Raw genomic sequence first — 18,736 nt, forward strand, 5'->3', positions numbered from 1 at the left:
GACAAAATATTTGGCCAAAAATGTTTGCAAAAATAGTTTACAATGACATTTCGAAAACATTAAAAAAATATTCTTGTAGTGTGTTTTCATACAAAACGTTTTAAAACGATTTCATGACCTTTATATAACCCGACATTTTAATGTTATTAAAACGTTTTTACTAAAACCAAAACCCAAAATATAACTTATTTAAAACGTTTTAAAAACGTGTTTGTGTTTGCTGGGTAAGAGAACAGCATTTACCATGATAAAATCATTGACATGCACATGTATTTAATTTTTACAGCAGAATGTGAAATATTTATTTATCTTTTAATCTCTTTTAAGTGGAAAAAGAGACTCATCATTCCTGCATCATGATAAAACAGTAAAAACAGTCAAAAATATTTTGTATTGTGTTATTGATGCATTCTTTTGATTTCACGAAGGAACTCTTGATAAACTTGATGCTATCACTGTTACATGTAAAGCCCTCTCAGTGGCACAATTGTGATTTTACCCTTTCGTCTTTAACTAAGCATATCTCGAGATTAAAACAAGCAAACTGAACAGAACAAACGGCATTTCAGAGCTAAGACTACGCCCTTGACGTTGATGTAAGCATTATGTCACAACGGTATTTTCTAATTGCCAGAGAGGGCGCTTTTCACTTGCACAATTTTTTTTGAGACAGGCTGTATATCTATACGCCCCGGGTATACACCATACGCTTTGCCAATTGGGTTCCTAAAAATATGGCATGTGCAAAGGGGGGGGAGAATTCGGCCGCCGCTGGGAAAGGTGAAGTAATTTTTGGCAGGCCGTGAGAGAGGGGGACAGCAAGGTTTCTTGGCATGCCGAAGGAGGGGTAGCATTTTTGGCAGGTCATTTTACAACTTGCCCACCTGTGAATAGAGATGATTATTGCACACGGCCCCTATGCTCTATCCACAAAGTATGCGCAAATCAACATGATCAAAATATCATAAAGCTTATTACTAATGGCCCAAAGTAATTTTGGCACAAATCGTTGATAAAAATAAAACATTTTCTTGGTTGAATAATGTCTATCATACATGCTTATTATTAGAAGATTACGTAAGAGTTGTGATTTTCATGACATCCAATCACATCGTGTGTGCATTACTTCATTACACCACTCGGTGACTGCTTCTAACTTTTGAGCCAATGAAAACCGATATTCTACAGTCAGAGCTGCAAAGATCGGTACAACAACCAGTCAATGGATCATGCTGAACGTATATAAGTTGATTAGAGTAAGTTCCATCTCCAGTCTGTGAGATCTGATCGAAGAAATTATTATTTACAAGTCATTTTCATTTCTTCTTGAAATAACCAGGTAAGGTGTAATCTTCAGTGTAGCGTTATAAAATGTCATATTTTGCTATTATAAGCTTCGTTATTTTGATACTCTAGCGATTTTATTTTCAAAGTAACTCAAAATTCTTTTGTGGTATTTTTTTAAAAGTTATTTTTGTTTAATTCCTCTGAAAATAACACTCGCTAAACTAAACTAAATTAAGGTTATGGCATCCTGGGCGCAGGGCCGGATTTACCATAGGGCCAGATGGGTCCGGGCCCAGGGCCCCCAAATTTTTGGGGCCCCCAAAATTACCCTGTGCAGTGTGCATCTTCAATTTTAGCCGAAAAACACCATGTTTTGGACCAAAATAGGTTACAAAAAATGCAAATCGCAAATATCCCAGTAAAATCTAAAAACTTAGATACTACGTCTTCCTCACGGTGCGTTTGGGGCCTCCAAAAAGGTAAATCCGGCCCTGCCTGGGCGCGAAGAACAAGAACGATTCCAGTATTATAATTTATATTGAGTAGGCCTATAATTGCCATTTTGCATTGAGTTTCTGATGAGTGCGGTCCTATGGGCCTTACGAAACAGTACTGTAAGACAACATGTAGCATCAGCAAAGTTTAAAATTTGTATTTAATCTTATCAAGCTCCCTAGGTTGAGCACTGTACCAATTACTCAGTCGTAATATTTACTTGGATTATTATTATTATTTTCATTGTTATTTAAGTGTTAATTATTACTATTATAGGCATATTATTAGTGTTAGTATTAGTGTTATTATTATAAGCAGTGTTATTATTATTTTTATCCCCCTATTATTATTATTATTATTATTATTATTATTATTATTATTATTATTATTATTATTATTATTATTGTTATTGTTATTGTTATTGTTATTGTTATTATTATTATTATTATTAGTGTAGTAGTACTACTAGTATTGCACTATTAGTATTAGTAGTATTAGTATTAGTAGTATGGGTATTAGTATTAGTATTAGTCAACTTTCCTGGTATTAGTATTAGTAGGCCTAGTAGTAGTTGTAGTGTTAGTGCTAGTGTTATTATTATTATTATTATTATTATTATTATTATTATTATTATTATTATTATTATTACTTATTATCCAGACTGATTTTGTATAGTTTACCAATTGCTTTTTGGCAGATTCATCATCAATTTAGAAAAGATGCAAAGTGCACGTGTGTTCTTGATTTGCCTTGTGCTTGCTGTGGCCATGGAAGAGGCCTTTGCTGGATGGAAGGTCAAAATTACCGTTACCATTTCCTGGGGCCGGCGCCGGGACGTTCAAGGGCCCGGTTTCAGTGTCCAGTGAGTACATGTACCATGATTTATGTCTGTGCATTTGGGTTCCTTGTTAAATTATGTGCATCATAAAAAAGTTTTAGTATTAAAAACACAAAATTTCAATTATTTGATAAAATCTTTATTATCTTAATGTCATAAAAAGTATTTTGTTGTTGTTTTGTTTTCATTCTAAGACCGTATAGACGTAACACGTTCTCCCATTTCATACAGCAACAACAACATTATTTATAAATAGACAACTTCATATTATAAGATCGTACTGACATTATGAGATATTTTGGCTGGGTCCCCAGGATCTCTACATTTGTTGTTGTTGTTGATCATAATTACATTTGTACAGGAGTGGTGGTAGCATAATTAGGCCCTATACAAAAAACAAACAAAAAAATAAATAAATAAGTAAAATAAAAGTTCAAGTTGGCTGCCAAATATGGTTAATAATTCATTTAATTGTTATTGTTTGTTTGCATGTATTTGAACATATTAAAGTACAACAGTCCCACGCTTCCCAGTATTATATTTTTTATATAACAGGAGTGTTCTGAAGGATGACTTATTATTTATATAGGTTTTTTAGCCTGGCTTTAACATTTTGCCCCAGGGGTAAAGGTGTAAAATCGAACCAAATCTATAGTAGCAAATTGTACCAATATGGTCATTTTCACAGTAAAGGGTGTAACTTTTGATTTTTAGGGTCAAAATTTCAAACCACTTAAATATGTTTCTGTTTACTGAAATCATGCATAGAAGCAACTTAAATTCCAGTAAAATAATGTTTCAAGGCTTAAACCTTTTGATTTCTAATAAAAAATTTGACATTTCCATAACATTTTGGTTAAAATCTAAGAAAAAATGTATTTTACATAACCTCAGAAAATTATGACATGAAAGCTGGAATACATGTGAAATCCCATTCCAAAGTAAGTCAACAGATATAAGTTAAATTTTATACCATGTTTTGCTATGTTTGTAATTGCAGTTTTGAAAATTTTTAACATCAAGTGTCATTTACAATGGAAATTTCCAAACCTTAAACATATTTTTTAAGTTTTAATTGGGTTCCTAAAATAATTTGAATGTCTAACTTCATGTACAAATACTACTTGATGAAAGGAACCTCCCAGCCAAGTTTCACAGAAATTGGAGTTATTTTTAGAATTGGCAATTCAAGCGATTTGTGTTTCGGAGGCTTCAGTTAACAACACAGGTGATCATAAAGGTAAAATATTTGGCTAACTACTACAAGTTGACATAAAAAAATAGGTAAAAAATATCACAATTATCAATTTTTATGCTTTGCTTCTAAGTATTGAATTTCAGTTGTGACAAAAATTAAATTATCACAGCAAGTCATTTTTTTTGTTTTGGAGGCTTCCCAGCAAACACAAAACGTTTTCGACATTATTCGCAAAAGGTTATAAAAGGTTGTCAGAAAACGTTTAAATGTCGGGTTATATAAAGGGTATATTAAGAGTATAAAACGTTTTCATAACCTTAAAAAACACTTTTGATAATCTACTGCTCAGCAAACAAAAAATGTTTTACAGAAAACGTTTAAATGTCGGGTTATATAAAGGGTATAAAAACGTTTTAATAACATTCCAAAAACATTCTTGAAAACTTGATACAAAACATTCTAAACAGAATGTTATTTTGGGAGTTGAAAAAATATTTTGCGAAAAATGTTTGCCCAAAATATTTGCAATAACGTTTAAAAACGTTTTCATGACCTTTATATAACCCGACATTTAAATGTTATTAAAAGGTTTTGAAAAATACATTTTAAGAACATTTCTGTGTTTGCTGTGTTCAAATATTTTAACATAATGTTATTTAAGTATTGACAAAATATTTGGCAAAAATTTTTGCAATAATAATTTAAAATAACAATTTTTGAAAACATTTAAAAAATATTGTTGTAGTGTGTTTTCATACAAAACGTTTTAAAACGTTATAGGCCTAATGACCTTTATATAACCCGACATTTTAATGTTATTAAAACGTTTTTACCTAAACCAAAAGCCAAAATATAACTTATTTAAAAATGTTTTTAAAACGTTTTTGTGTTTGCTGGGATGGTATCAGAAACCACACGTAAAGCTGTAAGCACTTGTTCATTGTCATTCTTGGCTCAAATGTTCTTTGGAAAGTTAAAATGTTATTCATCTTCAGTGAAAGCATGAATAACATAACACTGTCGGATTATAAAATAGATAATGGGGACTAAATGTAATGAGATACACAAACTTTAGGAAGCGGTGAGCAAGTATGAGAAAAACGTCTTTTGATCAAACTTGGAATGAACTGCATTGATGCGCGCATTATGTAGGCCTAATTGTTAATTTCTTCGCAACCACTCAAGCGAATCAAATAAAATGTTCGTATGTGATGCACAGTAAATTAAGCTATGCGCTATATTTTTAATCTTTTAATTCTGATGTCTATTTCTCGACTTACGTTCAATTTTATTCACTCGATAATTTTTTCTGGGACACCCTGTATGACCATCATTAATTTTTGTTGACGTGTTTCAAGCTAAATAAAAAATTGTTTTCATGGCTTTCACCTGGAGGTAGGTCTGTAACCAGGGGGGAACTGGGGTGGCGAACACCCCACAATCCCCAAATGCCCCAAAGTCCCCTTTTTTTACCCAAAAATCCCATTTGCGAGCGTAGCGAGTGAAAAAATGGGTGTTTTTCAATGCCTTTTGGTCAAAAAAGGTCCAAATTTTGAAGAAAAAAAAAGTCCACTTTAAAAAAAAAATCAGCCCCCAAATAAATCCTGGTTACGGGCCTGCCCGGAGGGGAGGGTAACATTCGCGGCTCGATATCGCGGGTTTCAACGCGGCTTCGCCGCCTGCCTATGGATGGCGGATACTTTCAAAATACGCTAAGATAATCGCCTAACCTTTGGCGACTAAGATGCAATCTTAGACGGCTAAGATGCAATCTTAGACGTCTAAGATGCATTCTTAGGCGTCTAAGATGCAATCTTTGGCGTCTAAGATGCAATCTTTGGCGTCTAAGAATTTCGCGGTGACTTAAATCAACGAATCACAGGACCCGAAATCCCAAACAACCAATCATCTTAGGCGTATTCAATTATTGACCAATGAAATCTTAGACGCCATAGCAATGGAGGGTTATAATTTTCCTCCAAGACGCTCCCCCAGCATTGCCACTGATTTTAGAGCATGTTATGGTTATTTTAAAAGGTGCCCAGTAAAAAATGGCCTGTGTCCCTTTTCTACCTGCCAAAATTGCTTGCAGACTTGCACCCACCCTGTTTTATAAAAAAAATGTTCCCGACGCAAATTTGACCCTCCACCACGCCACAGAAGCGGGGGGGCAGACCCTGTAGATGATGTTGAAGATTGTGTTGGTCGTGTTATTTCGTCAACCTCCTCTATAACCTGGTACAAAATGGGGCGGTGAATGCCGGATTATAATGGCACTTCTATTCGAACCTTATTCATATAGATAAACTATTCTGAACCAGAGATGACGTGGTATTTTCGATCACTGCGCATGGTATCTGTAATACGAGCTGCTAGTAGTCTTCCAAGGTGCTTTTGCGAGCTATCACATTGGTGATACCGTCCATCTTTAAAATATCAATCTTAGACGTGTAAGAATTCTTAGCCGTGTGAAATCTTAGGCGTCTAAGATTTCATTGGTCAATAATTGAATACGCCTAAGATGATTGGTTGTTTGGGATTTCTGGTCCTGTGATTTGTTGATTTAAGCACCGCGAAATTCTTAGACGCCTAAGATTGCATCTTAGACGCCTAAGATTGCATCTTAGACGCCTAAGATTGCATCTTAGACGCCTAAGATTGCATTTTAGACGCCTAAGATTGCATCTTAGACGCCTAAGATTGCATCTTAGACGCCTAAGATTGCATTTTAGACGCCTAAGATTGCATCTTAGACGCCTAAGAATACGTCTAAGGTTAGGCGTATTATCTTAGGCGTATTTTGAAGGTATCCGCCATCTATACCTGCCCCCCTCGATCGCGACTATTGTTTGGTTCGCCTCAAGTTCGGTAGCGACGTCAATTAGTCCCGGCAATTAGTTGATCATTTGCCGCAATCGGGCAAAAATGTTTTGTACATAAAATCGCTGTGATTTTCCCTATATTAAAGGAGTATTTCGTGATCCTAACATCCTCTTTTTATGACATTTTTCAGTAGATCTTATCCACGAAATAAGCTTATTCCCAAAATTTCACTTGATTCCGAATTTGCGTTTGCGAGTAGGTCTAATGCATGATTTATTGTATTACACTGCTCCAGAGGCCACTGTTGTAATTACGTTCTGGTGTACCAGAACGTAATTCAAATTTGACGCTAATTTTGCTGAACGAATTAAAGCCATAATGTGTGATTTGCTTCACAGCGACGCCCTCAATTTTACTCGGATTTCTACTTTTTGCATAATTATAATGCCCAGTGGTATACTAAAATACCACATAAAAGACTAAGCCTGAAGTGCTTTAATAACAGTAAAATTTAACTTTTTGTATTAAAACCGGGTCGACCCGGTTTTATTCAGAGTTCAACGATCGATTATTTGCTAACATGTACCGTGGATGTCAGCTTGTATGTACACACGTCGAGGTCGAGCGCGATGCTCCGTGCAGTTGCATGTAATACGATCGACGAGCGTAGTACACGCATTGTAGGCGTTGGAATGAATCGCAATTTTCTTCGTTATACCTCATTTGTTTGGCTCGAAATTAAAAGGGAATAATGTGATTAGTGAAAACAAACATTTAAATAAGAATCTATTCTTTATGTAAATCACACATTATTGCTTTAATCTGCAAGAAAATTTTCGTACATAAATATTATGTAGCCAGGGGTTTCAGTGGTATAAAAATCTCAACTTTTTTGAGAAAAGTGGGGGGGGGGGGGGGGGGTGAGGCTGTGGATCACAAAATGCCCCTTAATGATGCCCTCTTTCCTCTTCTCCAATACAGGGGTGAGTTAACACACGGAGTAAGCAGCGACAATGAAAAGGATATCGAGTTCATAGAATGGCTAAAAAACAACGCCACTCTGCCAGAAATCATTAGCTTGCTGGACACTGACTGTGATGGGTTCGTCGATGCGGATGAATGGCATAACCAAAGGTGGGATACACCTGGTGTTGCGAGACACTTCGTTGAGGCACTTAACATGTACGATACCAATGGTAGGTTATTTATGTCTCCTTGTTCATAGTACGCGTTGTTCTCTCCCCTCCCCTCCTCCTCTCCTCTCCTCTCCTCTCCTATCCTATCCTCTCCTATCCTGTCCTCTCCTATCCTCTCCTCTCCTATCCTCTCCTATCCTCTCCCCTCTCCTCGCTTTCCCCATCTATTTGCCAGGATCGGAGACAGTTAATAATTAATTCGTCTAGATATGCCACAGTCTCGGATGTTAACATTCATTTACTGTACCAAGCTGTAGCGTAGCTAGCCAGTGGGGGCAGGGGAAGAGTACCCCTCAACAATAAATAAATAAATAAATAAATGACACCAATCTGTGCACGTTTCACACACGCACCCCCGCACAACCCCGTGCATTACGTATACTTCCGAGGACCTGAAAAAAAAAAAGACCAAAAAAAAAAAAAGTCCAAATGTGTGTGTGTCCTCGGTGTGTCTGTGCGTTCTGAGACGAAAATACTAACAGGGATCGGAAGCACGACCTAATTCTCGCGTTACACAATACGATGCGCCGCCAGCGGTTGCTCTTGGCAGTCAAATATTTGACTCGATCCAGTCCACATCGCCATTCCAGCTGCTCATGCTTCGGGGGCGCCAGCCCCCCGGGGTAAAAAAAGGGGCGGCAAAAAAAAGAAGAAGAAAAGAAAAAAAAAAAAAAAAAAAGAGAAAAGGAAAAAGGAAGGAAAGAGAAAAAGAAAAAGAAGGAAAGAAAAAAAACAGAAAGAAGAAAGAAAATTACGCTTATCACCTATAAGGGCGGCACATTTTAGTAGGGTGGCGTGTAATCAGGCAATAATTAGGGGGAGAAAGCACTATTAGGCCTACATGGTGGCATATACAAGGAGGGCGGCTTATGGGGCGATACATGGGGGAGCGGTGGCTTGTGAGGGCGGCACATGGTCAACTTGTAACCAAGATAAAAGAGGGGGTGGAAATAAACAACAAGTTTAATATGCCTACAGGGTGACCTATCACAAGGGGGGCGGCTTGTGACGGGCGGCAAATATGCCTACAGGGTGACATATACAAGGAGGGCGGCTTATGGGGCGACACATATATACAAGGGGAGCGGTGGCTTGTGAGGCGGCACATATAAAAGAGGGGTTGGAAATGTACAAACAGTCTAATATGCCTACAGGGTGACCTATCACAAGGGGGCGGCTTGTGACGGGCGGCACATATAAGGAAGGCGGTTTGTAACCAGGAAAAAACAGAGGGGGGGGTGGAGAGAAAACGCTTGTTGGTCATCTGTAGGGCGGCACATCGTGACTTGTAACCAGGGGAAAAGAGAGGGTGAAAAGTTAGTTCACACTTTTTGACTATATGGGCCTGCAAGGAGGGGTGGCTAGTGGGGCAGCACATATAAGTATGGGGATTTGGGGGCGGCACATACAAGGAAGGCGGCTTGTAACAAGGACAAAAGTAGAGGGAGGGAGGAGAAAAACGCTTGTGACCTATCACAAGGGGGCGGCTTGTGACGGGCGGCATATACAAGGAAGGCGGTTTGTAACCAGGACAAAAGTAGAGGGAGGGAGGAGAGAAAAACGCTTGTTGGTCACCTGTAGGGCGGCGCATCGTGACTTGTAACCAGGGAAAAAGAGAGTCCTAAACGGGTCCTAAAAATATCTAGGACCCGTTTTTTTATTTTTTTGGAATTTCGACCAACTTTGAGAAATTTGCACCAAAAATGGTCAAAAAATGCTGATATCTTTGGTGAAATTGGTCAAAATTCAAAAAAATGATCTACATGTAGTTTTTAAAAATTAATTAAAAAAAGTATTTTTTGTTACGATGCACGAAAAAGAAGTGGGCCAAAAACCGTTATTTTTGGGATTTGGGGCCAAAATGGCATTTCGGTGTTGGTGTGTTGTTATGTCAGAGTCCTCCCTCGGAAGTATTTGTAATGCACACGCACCCGTACCCCACCACCCCACACCCCACAGTGTGGTTCCAGTGGCGTAGCCAGGGGGTTTAAATGTTTAAGGATGCATGCAGACTAACGATCTGAACATGACTTAAAGCCATATTATAACATTTTCAAACAAAATAGATTAGCATTTCTTTGCCATAAAATGTTAGCTTTTACTGTCAGATATATCCCCTTTTATTTTTGAGCCGAACAACTACGGCAAAGCAAAGAATATTGGAATTTACTACAAGCGCACATGTCGCCAATACGTACCACTCCTTCGGTCATGTTGTGGTACGACCCTTTGTTGTGTATATCACCGTCCCGCACGCCGTGTACGTACTGTGTGTTATGAACATCGTGTATGCGTTCGACTAATAATTCCATCGTAATAATAAAGCGCCGAATCCGGCGTTTTATTCAAAATCTCGGATTTTAACAAAACTACAGCACCTAGAGTCGTGATTTTTGCAGGGTATATTGGTTTAATAAAGTACAATTTAAAAAAAAAAAAAGGAATTTTAAAAATTCAGTCAGGGCGTCTTCCTTAGCAAATGTTATAATATGGCTTTAATTGGAGTTCCTGAATATGCTTGATCCTATACAAATGTAATGTTCAATGCCAATATTGCCTATTAAAAGTTTGCTATAGTGAGGTTAAAAGGTGGGACAGGTGTAATTGGAAACCCAAAAATCATCATTGTATCAAAAAAATATTTTTTTCATTATTAGACACATTAATAGGCCCTATGTACTTTTGATACCACATTAAAAAAATTTTAAAACTTTTTGCAACTTGGATAAAAATGCATTTTTACATGTTTGATTTTTAACCAAATTTCGACCTAAGAAAAAATGTAGCTCCAAAAGTATACCCCCCTATAGGCCTCAAACTTTGCATGTATTGTCTTTAGACTATTGATCTGGGACATTTAGAAAAGAATTGGTCAAATTGACCAAATTTGGTACACATTATTACAAAAACCCAGATGGTATACCCTCTACACCACTGGTGTGAGCAGAAACAGGTCCATGCCCTAGATCTTTGCGAGAGCTTATTTTGACACCTCAAGTGTCCTGATATGACATTGTATAGTGGAACTACATTTTTTTAATTCGTCCAATTTTCGCCAATTAAATATGAAAATTAGCTAATTAATATAAAATCTGAGTTGGATATTTCTATGATCTTCCTACAAAAACGTGTCAATTACACCTCGTATTTCGTTTATCGCGTGCTAACCTCTATACAAGGGCAATTTGTCAGCACACTTTCTTGCGCTTTTAGCACCAACGTCACAAGTGTATTGAACTTATACTTGTTTAAATATAATGATTATTGTTCAAGTATAATTATACAAATGACTAAATTCACACTCTGGACCAATGTATTGGATGGAACACAATCTCTGTGTCCCAACATGTGATTGAATTAATAATATTGATGTTTGCTTGCAAGGGGTGGGGGGGGTGTGATTTTGTTTGATTCAATGCGGGGGTGGAGTTATGTAAAATTTCTTGTGAATTTTGTGTAAAATTTATTCATCGCAATAGGGGGTTTAGGTATGTTGCTCAACATTCTCCCCCTCCTTACCTGAACTCAATAAAATAGTGTTCCCCGTTCTCATGTCTTTCATATCTTTCATTATTTAAATATAGGTGACGATCTCCTAACAGCAGAAGAAGTTGCGATGGCACCTATGCAGATGGAAGAAGTGGATGAGTTTATGGTGATGCCGATGGATATGTTTAACGATATGACGATGCGGTTGGGAGAGGATAACAACAACCCTGACCCCCAAGGTCCAAAAGGACGCAAGAATCCAGATGATGACGAATAAGGAAGATGGATGTACACTCAGAACGCGAGTCACTCGATGGCTATTGTTATACAAGTTCGAATTCGGTGTTGAAATGAGCACAAATGTGAGCTACACCTTTTGACTTTAACATTAATTTTCTTGCATGACCAAATAAAAAAACAATAAGTTTCATTTTTCAGTAAATATCAGGAAAAAAACCATACTGCTTGCTTGATATTAATATATATATTTATCTTAAATCCTGGTGTTAAACTTATAAGCGTGAAATTTAGTCTTCTAGTGTACGACTTTTTTCTCGATTTTGACTGGCCTGAACTTGGCCCGTGAGCATGGTGAGCAGTTTTGGAGGTCAACTTTTTAGCTGTTTTTCAAAGTAATATAGTTCGCTAAAGAAAGATATTTCCCAAACTTTATAAATAAGCGCATCACACGGGGCCGGCTATATATCATAGTTTTCCCAGCTGTGATTCTGGATGCCACAACAGAAATATCGATTATATTTACTGGTTGTATCCGAAATAAAGTACCGAGTTGGACATTTTGGTGGTCGGAAGTGAAAAATGGTGAAATCAAAATGGAAATTCTGACAATATATAATAGACCCGTAAGATGTGCCTTGTAGAGTGAGGAAAATCTTTCTGTAGCGAACTATTATAGTTTGACCTCACGGTTTAAGTTCAAGGTCTGAAAAATCAAAAATCTTACACTAAAAGACACAATTCCAGGATATTTAAAAATGAAATAGTATATCCCAAGCTAGCACTATGGTTTTATCTGACATCACTGAAAAAAAACCCACAATCATTGTTTTTTATTTGACCGACAAAATTAATTTCAAAGCAAAAAGGTGTATCTCAGAATTGATATATGCATAACAATAGAGGGTGGTCAGTAGCATTCTGAATGGATAAAATCAAAATTTTAATAAGATTTATTGTAAACTTTTTATATTATAGCCAATTGGTAGAGTAGGAAATGGCAGAGATCGTGTACATTAATATTCTAAATTTCTGTTCATTGGCACATTAGCTCACAGTGTTAGGCATAAGATCACATTAAAAATTTGCAGGCTTAGCTGGGAATCAATCTGTTTTGCCTACCGGTATACCCTCCCGTTTAAGATAGGGTCAAATATATGTACCGGATATAGACGAATCCAATTTCACGCATTCCTACACCTCAATGGCAGCCATAGCTGGGTAAAATGTGAAATGATGCGGCCTTGGAGGGTATTTTAAACTGCATTGTATCACCCGTGTTACACGTAGACAAAAGAATGATGACAGTTTACAACACAAAATAATCTAGCATCGAATTTTAAGCGGCTTTAATCCACCCAATTGGGCAGTCACAACACCAGTTTGGTGCTGCGGGGACCCAGTAATGGCCGACCAAATCCTGACCATGACTTGGCTCGTTGGATTCGTCTATAGGCATTGATAGGGGTCAATGTTTTTAAATCATTCTGAAACCATCTCAATTTGTTCATCACGGGGATTACAACCGAGACAAGGTATCTCTATATAGGTTAAAGACCAAGACCACTAATAGGCCTGGGCGATACATTGAAATACGATGAGGAACTATTTGTTTGCATTCGAAAAAACTGCATTAAAATCGCTTAAATTGATCATGTTAGATAGTCAAAAAAGTACTTTTTAGAGTTTGATGCTTCAAAATGGTACATTTTCTCTCATTATATGACATTTTGATGTAATAGTACCAAAATTCATACGCACAGCTTCGGTTTTAGTAAATAGTCGCCTTATCATATTGTAACTTTCAGCTTCGAGGGCGCACTGTCATTTTAAGGTGTTTACGGTTCAGTGCGTTAAAACAAGAAAAGTCTCAGGTCAACCTATGTTGAATTTTTGATCATTTGGCATCTAAATCATATAGTTTCACCTGATATTGGTGGCATTGAACTGTGAGAGTTCTGAATATGAGATAATTCCACCCGAAATTAGGCATTTTCCCATTGAAACCCGTGTAATACATAATTAGTGGTATTTAACCTAAAGGTTACTCAACCGTTCCAGGCAATTGTTATACCAATTTTGAAGTCTTTACCGTGACATGCACGATTATGCCAAATATAACTCTTTCCTGCTCTACTATATACTTAAAGAATAATAGATTAAAATGTAGATTAAAGTGTAAGTATACTTGTTCAGCACCCAATACACCCCCACACCTCTACAACCGCACCCCTACATCCAAACACGCCCACAAACAAACGCATCCCACATACTCACCCGCCCACCCCACACACCCCTTCACACACACCCCCCACACCCCACCCCACACACACACATCCCAAACACACCCCCAACAACACAAGCACCCCCCCCACATACACACACCCCACCCTCACCCCCACCCGCAACCCCCACACCCACTCCCCTGTAATGGTGGAAGCATATACTATTTGTAGTCTTGATCAGTAAAGTTTTCGGCAAAGTTCTTCAGCGGTCTACCGATTTGGCACTTACAGCGTTAACACGGAAGTGGGGTTCTGATTGGATAATAAGCCCAATCGGCATTGGAAGTTTGCAATGCATTGTGGGACAGATTTTACAGTTTTTGGACACTTTGTCCTTTGACCTATCGGGAAAATTCAGAAAAATTGGGGTTTTGTGCGTACACAATATAATTAAAAACGTGTTACTAGAATAAAAACAAACCCAAAAATTTGGTTATTGTATAAATTAATTATTATTTATAACGATAACATTGTTACGATAATAAATTAATTATTAATGATTACAGCAATTTTCCCGATATGTCAGAGGTCAAAGTGTCCCAAAAAACCGGAAGTTACAATGGCGATTGGGCTTATTGAATCACGTCCCCGATCACGTCATCGTCACATCGGCACCTCAGTCATTCGCCGATGAACCTGCGCAGCAACGTGAAACCTAGTTCTTTTTACGCGATAATCAGGAAGAGCAATCGTATACCACTGAAGGATCTTGCTGAATAATATAAATACCTATTCTTTTCTTGTTGTTGTACATATTATTTTTAAAAGGTTTAAACTCATATTTTTAGAACGAAAAATTAAAGCTTAATAGATTAAACTGAACTCTCGTTTACAATTAAGTACTGCCGTAAACACTAATTACCAAGAAATTACGAATACCGCATGGCCCCGGCGCATGGCTTATCGTTAATGAATATTGGGAATCAGGAATTAAAAGGAAATCTCCATGTCGTTCGCATACCTCAATCTTTATTGTTAAGTATTAAGAATAAGATATTCATTAAAGTGTACAATAACACATAACTTTTGCCTGTATCTTTATTTAACTGTACATTCTGTTTGGGGCAATACATTTAGTAACGGTTGCACCGATGGCGGCGTCCGGGGGAGGGCACTCGAATATGAAAGTGACATACCTGTGTCCACCAGCGTACGAAACTAGGGGTCTATCGGTGTAGAAATTTTCAGAAAAAGGGGGGTCATTCGGTGTTGGCAATGTCAAAAATGGGGTGATTTTGTATGGGAGCGCCCCAAATTTCACATCATTGACAATCAAAAATAGCTTATTACCCAATTTTACAGTATAGGCCTACAAAATAGACAAAATTCGCGCGCCGAAATTTCAATTTTGAGGACTAATTGTTCAAGAAAGGGGGTCATTCAGTGTAGGCAAAAAACGGGGTCATTGGGTGTAGGATTTGCCAAAAATACAGGGGTCTTTTCATGGACACATGACGTATGTCAATATATGGGAGTGCCCCCAGGGGGGGGCTTGGGGGGGGGCTTGGGGGGGGGCTTGGGGGAAATGGGAACATCTTGGTGGGACACTTGTTGCCGGAATTTGATTAAGATTTTTAGGCACTTTATGAGCATTTTCGTCATATTTTTCGTCATATTTTGTCTCCCCTGAAAATCGGGAGGACGGGGTTAGTCACTCAATTCACCGCGTTGTCACAATGTGAGTTTGGTTGCTCGTCCTCGCAGGTTTTCTCCTGCATCTGAAATTGGACCTCTTCCCATACACATGTCCCTGTCCCTATTGGGCTCTGACTGGCTTTGGCCAAAAAATAAATAAATAAATAAATTTAAAAAAATATATGTAAAAAATAATAAAAATAAATAAATAAATAAATAAACAAACAAACAAACAAACAAACAAACAAACAAACAAACAAACAAATAAATAAATAAATAAATAAATAAATAAATAAATAAATAAATAAATAAATAAATAAATAAATAAATAAATAAATTAATTAATTAATTAATTAATTAATTAATTAATTAATTAATAAATAAATAAATAAATAAATAAATAAATAAATAAATAAATAACACCATTGATTGAATCGAGGGGATATTTTCAGGTCCGTATCAGAGGTCAGTACAATACTTAAGCAAAACATCACTGAAAATCCACCATTTGAAGAACTGATTACCAAATTGTAGCTCAAGAAGGGGGAAATGTGACTTTCAAGGGGTGCAAAATTAACAAATGACAAAAGAATGCATCTCAAATATCACGAGGTCAACATCCCACAGAGGGGGTAGGGGGAATATATAGCGGAAATATATCACACACTAGGGAGGGGGAATCTGCCAAGTCACTGCCCAATAAAGTAAGCAGTGTCATGCTTTATGGGGACTTTCCTGGGGGGGGCACTCGACTTTGGAAGTGATGGGGATGTGCGGACAGCAGTTCAAAACTTGGGGTCTTTCGGTGAGACCCTAGACACCAAAAGAAGGGGGTCTTTCCGTGAGAAGGCCCATGAGACTGGGGAAAATCTTACCAAAATAAGGGTTCTTTCATACTCGGCACAAATTTGGGTCATATGAGTGCACACATTTATAGTCTCCTACACCCTGGGAGGAAAAAAATCAGTGTTTCAAACGAGGAATCGTGCAATACGACTAAATTAAATGCATTAGAAAAGGCTTAAAACCCAACTATTAGGCCCTGATTCATATTTAATCCTCATTTAGGCCTGGAAAATATATAGATTGTCTGTGAAAAATGAGCAGGATCCGACTTTTTATGACGATTTCGCTAAACTTTCAAAATGTGTTGCATTTCAGAAACACCAAGCTATTCGTAAGGTGGCGTAGGCTGCATGGGCTATAGGGTGATCTAGTCGGCATTTTTCTGGAAAAAAATGCTGGACTCCATATATATATATAATTTCTACAATGGATGTCTTCATCTGACCTTCAACTTGCAGAAAGGGTAAGTTTTGAAGAACTGAGTCGCTCTGGAGTCAAGAAAATGACGTTTTCCCGTCCCTGTTTGTACACAAAGTCAATGGGAGCTATTTACTGGTGTGCACCCATATAGGCCTATAAAAGTTGGTACAAAATTGTCAAAAGTCATCAAAATTTGAATTGTTTTGAAAATTTGAAGTTTTACTGTTTCAAGTTTGTTTGTTTTATTGTACGAAAAACCTTCAAAAAGGTACATGTACATAAACATGAAAATTATAAGAAGTACAACATGGTATATCAAATAACAACTGGCATATAATTAACATATCACATGAGCAAATTGAGTAATATTGGGAAGAAAGATTATATATTCTTTTTCACATGAATCAAAAATCTAACTAGATTAACAAGATCATTTCCTTTTGAGTTGAACAAATCAAACAATTTGTGGGTAGATGGATTACAATAGTAATATTCCTTAATTCTTTTTTTTCTTTCATTACTAAAATAATTACATGTAAACAAATAGTGAAACTCATCACCTATATCATTGGAATTACATAGATTACAAGTTCTAGAATCTAATTGAATGTTAAAATACCTTTCTCTACTGGAATATTAAAATTTCTACATCTAAATTTTGTAAATATAATACGAAGATTACATGGTAAATCATTGAGATAATTTTCAAAAGTAGGATCAATTTCAAAGCATTTATAATTAGAACATTTGCTGGAGCTAAAAACTTCAGAACTCCATTTTTGTTTAAATTGGTCAGTTTGAATTTTAGTAACAAAATGTTTAAGCCACAATTTACTAACATTTGTTCCCTGGAATAACCATACAAATCCTAATCCAAGATTGTTTAAAACCGACTCAATATTTACAGTCAACACAATTTTGTTGATTCAACTTGTACATAACATTATAAATAACATTAGTGAGCTTGGACTCATCACTATAGTGACAACCTGAAACCAGTATTGGATCATTCTTGCATTCACTTTGTTAATTAATGGTTCCCTGCCGAGCTCACCATAAATCATATTAGAAGTGGTACTTTTTTTGACTCTCAGAAGAATTTTGCAAAATCTCAGGTGTAATTTTTCAATCATATTACTGTTAGAATATCCCCAAACTTCAGAGCTATATAAAAGAATTGGTATGACAACCGAATCAAAGAGTTTGAGTTGAGTATCTATATCAAGAAACATTGCTCTCCCCTTTTTAATGACTTCAAACATTGCCCTGTTTGCAATATCATACAATCTCTTAATTGCTTTATTGAAAGTACCATTGTAATTGAATACAACACCCAAATATACATAATCATCAACTACTTCTAACACGTCATCACCAAAAAGAATGACAGGCTTGTTTCTAATTTTACCCCGGGAGAACACAAGAATTTTTGATATGGAAGCATTAATTTTTAAATCCCATAATTGACAGTACTCTTTCATTCCATTAATTGCTAATAGAGGTTATCCACTTTACTCATGTATGACTTCTAACAAAAGGCGCTGATTCCCGTAGTATTCCTTATTCAAAACAATTCAATGCATGACCTTGGAGTTACCTGCATGACTTTGGCGGGCTATTTTGAAACAGTCATGGTTGCTCATGCAGGTACTTCTTTTGAAAGTCCTAAACAAGGTATAGCAGTCGCTGATAGGATATGCAACTTATAGAACACGGATAACCTCTATTGTAAGTCGTCTTTGCACTCAGCTAATAGTCAAGCAGCAAACTAAATTCCATTGCCTTTTTTTGAAGACAATGTGCCACCTATCCCAACATGTTGTTTGGGTCCCAAGTAACATATTTATACATGTTTACAAAAATCCAGATGCAGCAGATGGCGGCCATCTTGTTTTTCAAAATGGCGGTCATTTTTTCAATAATTTGCCAATATATTTCAAACTGACCCTTCCCATTGTGAATTTATTGATACAATTTTTTGTTTTAG

General features: G+C 36.8%; 1 protein-coding gene across 1 annotated transcript; it reads left to right on the forward strand.

Annotated features, from left to right (window-relative positions):
• Positions 1-1,197: 1,197 nt before the first annotated feature.
• Positions 1,198-14,871, forward strand: LOC140166426 (uncharacterized). Its single transcript, XM_072189887.1, has 4 exons — positions 1,198-1,339; positions 2,480-2,644; positions 7,623-7,837; positions 11,422-14,871. The coding sequence occupies exons 2-4, from the start codon at positions 2,502-2,504 to the stop codon at positions 11,601-11,603; spliced, it is 540 nt and encodes a 179-aa protein (XP_072045988.1). The 5' UTR covers positions 1,198-1,339; positions 2,480-2,501; the 3' UTR covers positions 11,604-14,871.
• Positions 14,872-18,736: the final 3,865 nt, after the last annotated feature.

Source organism: Amphiura filiformis, chromosome 12 (assembly GCF_039555335.1).
Source record: "Amphiura filiformis chromosome 12, Afil_fr2py, whole genome shotgun sequence".
In the NCBI taxonomy this organism is placed as follows: Eukaryota; Metazoa; Echinodermata; class Ophiuroidea; order Amphilepidida; family Amphiuridae; genus Amphiura; species Amphiura filiformis.

Excerpts from the sequence above, each read along its gene's own strand:
- LOC140166426 (XM_072189887.1), top strand. The coding sequence starts at position 2,502 with ATGCAAAGTGCACGTGTGTTCTTGATTTGCCTTGTGCTTGCTGTGGCC. Across the intron at positions 2,645-7,622 it reads GGGCCCGGTTTCAGTGTCCA|GGGTGAGTTAACACACGGAG; the intron begins GTGAGTACATGT and ends TCTCCAATACAG. Across the intron at positions 7,838-11,421 it reads TAACATGTACGATACCAATG|GTGACGATCTCCTAACAGCA; the intron begins GTAGGTTATTTA and ends ATTTAAATATAG.